Below are 6919 nucleotides of genomic sequence, written 5' to 3'. Positions count from 1 at the left end.
TCTTTCATGTTTCACAGAACAAAGAAAGTCATACAAGTGCGTAAATGATGACAGAATTTTCATTTTTGGTTGAACAAACTCTTTAATGTTTGACATCCAAAGAGTCCAAATATGGTTCGTCTTAATTTTGAAATAAAAGCTGTATGGTCTGTTTATTTTTATTTTATTTTTTTTAAATTCTATAATGTCAAGTCATTCATACATGTGCCTTAAATGTTAAATGCTGGGGTCACATTTAAAAATCAGTTCAAACAATTCACTTTTTTCTTTATTTGGTTTGCATGACTTTTTTGGCATTTTATTACAAAGAAAATCCGATTTTATTAGGAATGCATTATTGTATGTATGTATATACAGTATATTGCATGTGTTACTATGATACAAACAGGGTTATTGTTAGGGGTTAATATGTGCACATTTAAAGCCTTTTCAAGCCAGATATTCCTTTACTGCAGCTTTTCCAAGAACATTTTGTCACCACAAGACTAAATTACTCACTAGAATGTCACAACAGAGGCTAAAAACTGGAAAGATAACATAACTACTGCATTAGCATGCAAGTATATTAAGTATTAGTAACTGAACCAAGGAAGAGTGCTCAACTTCCTGTTTGCGGTTACAGTTGATAAAAATGCTGTAACACTAGCCCTTTATCCACCCAGTTCATGAAATCAGACACACCTTTAAGAAATATCTGTAAATAGGGGTGTGATTCAGAGACAGAGAGAGGAGGAGGAGGAGGGTGTCCCAACAGCATCACATGTTCAGGCAGAGCCACACTGCCAGCAGTGTTTTGACTGAACAGCAGGAGGAGAAACAGGAAGTACAGAGGAACACGGTACACAAAAGATCAGTCTCTCACTTGAAGGTAAGCCTCTCGAGCCTGTGTTCTTGATCAGCTTTCACATAATCAAAAGCAGACATCAGTTGTTTGGTATGCCACGCTGCTAGAGGAAGCTAAGCACTTACAGTATTGCTTTTAAGCTGTCAGTTGAAATGTGGCAGTGAAAGTGCTTCACTGCAACTGAGGAATGTGAAATGTGTGTTTGTGTGGCCCTTCCTCTGAGCTGAGTCATCTGAACGGAATGATGTCCTCCATTTCCACTCTTATTTTCCCATTGGATGCTCTTTCGTGTGCATATTGCACAATACATTATGTTCTGTTCCCTTTCAAGCTGCAGACTATGGAGGGAAGTACGACACAAGATGAAATTCACCAGGAAGAGAAAGACAGATCTGGAAGCAGTGAAGGAGGCCCGACAGATCTGAAGGAGAGAGGTACTAGAGGAAGTTTACTTAAGTTTCAGAAATAATGTCTGATTTACACTAGCCAAAACACACCAGCAAGGTTTTGTGGACATGGTATTACCTTGGTTTTGGACATGTACCATGGTAATACCTTGTTTTTGGAAATTTACCATGGTAATACCTTGTTTTTGGACATGTACCATGGTAATACCTTGTTTTGTTTTTTTTTTGGGAAATTTACCATGGTAATACCTTGTTTCTAGAAATGTACCATTGTAATGTATCTCGAATCTTCATGTCTAGTATAGTACCATGGTGTTTTTTTTTAAGTACTTTGGAGTACCACTCTGAAAAGTGAAAAGTGATTACCAGGCAGGTTAAATAATATTTTTAATTCAGATTAATTACCACATAAAGCACATGTTTTAGGTTGCTAAACATTTTTGCTGTGCATGTAACATAATTTACATAGTGGGATACATGAAGTCTTTGAGTAACCCCTCTCATAAAAAGGTACAAAATCTGTGGTACTGTAATATGTACCTTAATGATACTAATATGGAAAGGTACTGCCCCAGTGACAGCTTTTGTACCTTTTTTTTCTTTTTATGAAAGACTTATAAGACACATAAAAACACATGTCATAATTTTGTCCTTATGTTTCTTTCTCTTTATATGGCTTGGCATTTTTCCTAATAAACTACAGAATCCCTTACTGAGATGCTTGAAACTGAGACAAATATGTTTTTATTTTTGGGTGTTTTCTCTTGCTAATTACAGTATGTTCCTCTTCAACCACTCAAAGTAAAAAGGAAATAATTTTATAAGCATGAAGCATCCTCATTAAACTATTGGCCCACCCACTAGAAGGTGGAAGATCATTTTCATTTCAGAAAACAGCCTTACCAAATATAAAAAGCACACTTTTATGCACACTGGTTTACCCACATATAGTGTAGTAATTGAGCTTTATTTGTGTGTTGAAACGGGTGTAAGCATAGCACACAGCCTGCTGATTGCAACACTCACAGCTTTTAGCAAATCTAAGCTTAAATGTCGCAGTTTACGTTGCATTTCTGATGTTTCATATCATGAAAGGTGTTATGTGTCAGTTCAGTCTTTAGGTGGCGCTATTGCGTCATGTGATTCAGAACAAGCAAAATTGGCTTTCACATTATTATATCCTGGTAATCGGTTTGTATAATGCATCATAAAGACCTGCTGTTTTAAGTAGTAAGTTCAATTTAAATGTTATGTAGTAAGTACACGCACAGTTCACTTTTGATCTGTTTTTATCTTAATAAAATAATTACTTCAGACATTTCTTATTTATGTTCAGCATTCGTTTTAACCTGTTGCCTGCCCATGGATTATGAAGTAGCCCATTAATGTTTGATCTAAAAATATATTTAAAAAAAACATTTTTGCAGCACTATGCATATTTTATTCTTTTCATTGCTTGTTTCATTTTGTTCAGTCAGGTCTGGTGCTATGGGACCAGTTTATGTATCCTGGTTTTTAGGAAGTCCAACCCATGGAATTACAAGCTCCAATATTTGTGTGGAAAGAAAAAGATTATTTTCATTGAGATATCTATAGCTGTTGTGCTTATGAAACATGATTTTCCACTTAAATATTCAAAATATGAAACTTGCTTTGGTAAACCCAGATTTGTATCGGTTTGTCACACCATTAACTGACATTGATCAAAAACTATTTCTCCTTTAAACATTAAAAGGCATTCAATAAAACATTATATTTCGAACTCTGAATAAAGATACAATTATTGTTTCCTACTTTTTTGCATGTTTCATATGTTACAACAAATCAGCTGGTATTACTAAATAATAGTAAATATACTATACATAACCACTCAAACATGAAATACTAAGATTTTAAAATAAAGCTCAAAGTGTTTTAAATGCAAATCAAATGTGAATTTAAAAAGTGTCAAATTAATTTGCAATGCAGTATAAATTTAATGTTTTATTATGCCAGTATTGTAATGACATTTTCAGAAATTATGAATCAACCCTCATAAAACCAATAACACAACTTAATTATTTATTCAAAACTAAATCTAAAATGTAAATAAATCACATTTTCTAATATTGTTAGTGGAAAAAAGGCAAATAAAAGTGGTTTCTTTGTAACTCATGTCTGTCTTTAATCACACTGTTTCTGTCTGTGGTTGTAGAGTTGAGACTGGTGCTGCTCGGCTCAGCGGGTGCTGGGAAAAGCAGTGCGGTCAATGCCATCCTGGGCGGCCCGACATCTGAGTCCGACTGTACAGGCCCTGAGACACCAGCCACCGACTGTCAGAAGAGACGTGTGACGCTGGCAGGACGACAGGTGCGTTCAGGTCTCACTTAAAACTCTGTGAAAGGCCACACTCAGTCTGCACAGATTTAAAAAAAAAGTAAAATAAAGCTGCATCAATGCATTCAAATGATTTCCTAGTATGTGACTAGGCATATCAAAAGCATTTCATAAAACGAGTCACAGTTATGTTCTCATTATATTCACATTTTTGTATACATGTCATAAACCTTAACAGTAATTGTGCAAATTTAGCTGACTTTAAGCAAACTTGAACTGCCTTTTGTCCTTATAAAACCAGTAATTCATAAAACTGAGATGCCACCTGGAAGATTTAAATAAAAATTAATTAAAATTGTAGTTTTTTGAAGAAATTAATATGTTAGCTCAATTTATATTTGTCTACAAAAATATTTGTCTACAAATTCTTTGATTCAAAAAGAGAAACATAATAAAAAAAATTAAATACAAAAATGAGCGTACACTTGAGCATAATATTTACAATACAGGTACATTTGGTAACATTAGATAAAAATGTAATAATTGTTAATTGTTACGTTATAAGTATATATAATTTAGTGCTGTCAAACGATTAATCGTGATTAATCGCATCCAAAATAACAGATTTTGTTTATATAATATATGTGTGTGTACTGTGTATATTTATTATGTCTATATAAATACACACACATACATGTATATATTTAAGAAAAATATGTTATGTTTATATATTAAATATATTTATCTGTAATATAAATATAATTATATACATGTAAATACATGTAAATATTTTCAAAATATATACTGTATGTGTGTGTTTTTATATATACATAATAAATATTAACATATATTATGTAAAATTAATCGCATCCAAAATAAAAGTTTTTGTTTACATAATATATGTATGTGTGCTATGTATATTTATTATGCATATATAAATACACACACACACATGCATGTATATATTACAGAAGAATATGTTATGTTTATATATTAAATATTATTTTAAAATAGAAATTATATGAATATAAATATAGACGTAAATACATGTAAATATTTTCAAAATATATACTGTATGTGTGTGTTTTTATATATACATAATAAATATTAACATATATTATGTAAACAAAAACTTTTATTTTGGATGCGATTATTCGCGATTAATCGTTTGACAGCACTAGTTTAAATATAATTTTAAATTATAGTTGTTAATTATTATTATAGTTATAAACTACATTAGTTAACATCAACTAACAAAGAAAATTACTTCTAAAGCACTTCTAAAGCAGTTAATGGTAATTTCAACATTTACATGATTAAAAACAAAAGTTCTGTTAATACTATTTTATATACTTTACCTGACATGAATTAACAATAAAAATTGTATTTTTATTAACTAACATTAACAAATGATGAATAAATAATGTAACATGTATGGCCTAATGCTGGTTAATGTCAGTTAATGAATTAACGTTAACTAATAGGGCCTTTTTGCAAAGTCTTACCAAATATATTATGAATAAAATATTCAATATTTTAAAAATAATATATATTCAATAAAAATGATTATAAAATATGTTTGTGCAATTGAAAGTGGCTTAGTGTTACTTACAGTTAAAGTACTAACTACATTACACCTTGTACTTAAACACCTCTTTACCATGGTAAAATCACTTTTTTATTTTGACTATTCAAATAGATCCATTAGTGCTGTATTATTTCACAGTGTACAGAAGGAGCCTTTTTCTAAACTTTATCTTCTTCTCTGCACAGGTGGTTGTCGTGGACACACCTGACTGCCTGTGCATGGAGCGTCCCGCTGAGGACGTCCGCCGCCAGTTTTCGCTCTGCGCTGCTTTATCGGCCCCGGGGCCCCACGCTTTCCTGCTCTGTGTCCCTGTCCACCGGCCCAGCAACCTGGAGCTCCAGATTTTGGAGACCATCGAGAAGGTGTTTGGCCCTGAGGCGGTCAGTAAACACGCAATGGTGCTCTTCACTCGCATGGACCGACTGCCTGAGGATGTTTCTCTGGACGACTATCTCAATACAGAGCGGCCCGACTTGCTAGAGCTCGTGCAAAAGTGCAGCGACCGACATCACCCGCTGCGGCCGGGATCCAGCGTGGAGGAGCTGTTCATAAAGGTGGAGAAGCTGGTGGAAGAAAGCGGGACACACTTCTACACCTGCCCTCTGTTGCAGGAGGCAGAGAGGAGAGTGAAAGAGAAGGAGGAGGAGATCTTGAGAAGCAGAAGAGAAAAAGGAGAGGAGGATTGGGAGGGAATAAGGGCCGAAGCAGAGAAAAGTGTGGACGATTTGGTGGTTGTGGGAATCGCAGAGCTCTGCGTCTCCACACCTGACACCTCGTTCTTACGCTGGTTGTGGGACAGTGTGGTCGGGTGGCTCCTGTGGCTCCCCAATATGGTGAGGGGCAGTGCTTTACTGGGGTCGATCGTGGGGTTGTTCGTCGGGGGGCCCGTAGGAGGGGCCATGGGAGCAACGGTGGGCTCTGTGGCGACGGAGGTGGGTAGACGGAAACAAAAAACCAAGTGAGCACTTGGAAATTTGGTAAGAGTTTATTGTAATTTTCATTATGTCACTAAGAACATCAAACAACAGATCAGTTGTTCTTGAACATTCAAATATGAATATATAGTCAGCTACAGAAGTCATTACAAACGCTAATGAAATGTTTTTCTATTTAATACATGCTTTTTTCCCCATTACAAATTATATTATTAATAGTGCTGTCAAACGATTAATCGCGATTAATCGTATACAAAATAAAAAAATTTGATTGCATAATATATGTGTGTGTTCTGTGTATATTTATTATGTATATATAAATACACACACATATAGTATATATTTTGAAAATATTTACATGTCTATATTTATTTTCATAATACATAATAAATATACACAGTACACATATATTATGTAAACAAAAACTTTTATTTTGGATGCAATTAAGCGTGATTAATCGTTTGACAGCACTAATTATTAACTTAATAATTTGAGTTGAATTTAACAATTAATATCAATTTCAGAGTTGTGGATTTTGGTTTGTTCCCCTTTTGCTTTAATGACAGAAGCACTTGTGTAAAACTGATCATGTTCATGCTTGCTTGTTTAATTTCTGATCCAAAAATAATTCAGAATACTAAAGTATTTCTTATTAATTTTACCTTATGACTTTTTATTTTAAATTAAAACATTCCATTTATATCTGTTTAAATTAGATTTAGAATTTAGATTTTAAGTCTCTCTCTCTCTCTCTCTCTCTATATATATATATACATATACATATACATATTCTGTATATACTATTTGAATGCTCATTAACTAATGATCT

The 6919-nt window shown here is 33.5% G+C and overlaps 1 protein-coding gene across 1 annotated transcript; it reads left to right on the top strand.

Moving 5' to 3' along the window:
- Positions 1–732: 732 nt before the first annotated feature.
- On the top strand, positions 733–6306 carry LOC107758106 (GTPase IMAP family member 7-like). The gene is made up of 4 exons (XM_016575761.1): positions 733–868; positions 1176–1278; positions 3446–3600; positions 5341–6306. The coding sequence occupies exons 1-4, from the start codon at positions 761–763 to the stop codon at positions 6115–6117; spliced, it is 1143 nt and encodes a 380-aa protein (XP_016431247.1). The 5' UTR covers positions 733–760; the 3' UTR covers positions 6118–6306.
- The last annotated feature ends 613 nt before the right edge of the window (positions 6307–6919 follow it).

Source organism: Sinocyclocheilus rhinocerous, unplaced genomic scaffold (genome assembly GCF_001515625.1).
Source record: "Sinocyclocheilus rhinocerous isolate Xijiao unplaced genomic scaffold, SAMN03320098_v1.1 scaffold234, whole genome shotgun sequence".
NCBI lineage: Eukaryota > Metazoa > Chordata > Actinopteri > Cypriniformes > Cyprinidae > Sinocyclocheilus > Sinocyclocheilus rhinocerous.
The sequence above is the reverse complement of the archived record's forward strand: the minus strand, read 5'-3'. Positions and strand labels throughout refer to the sequence as shown.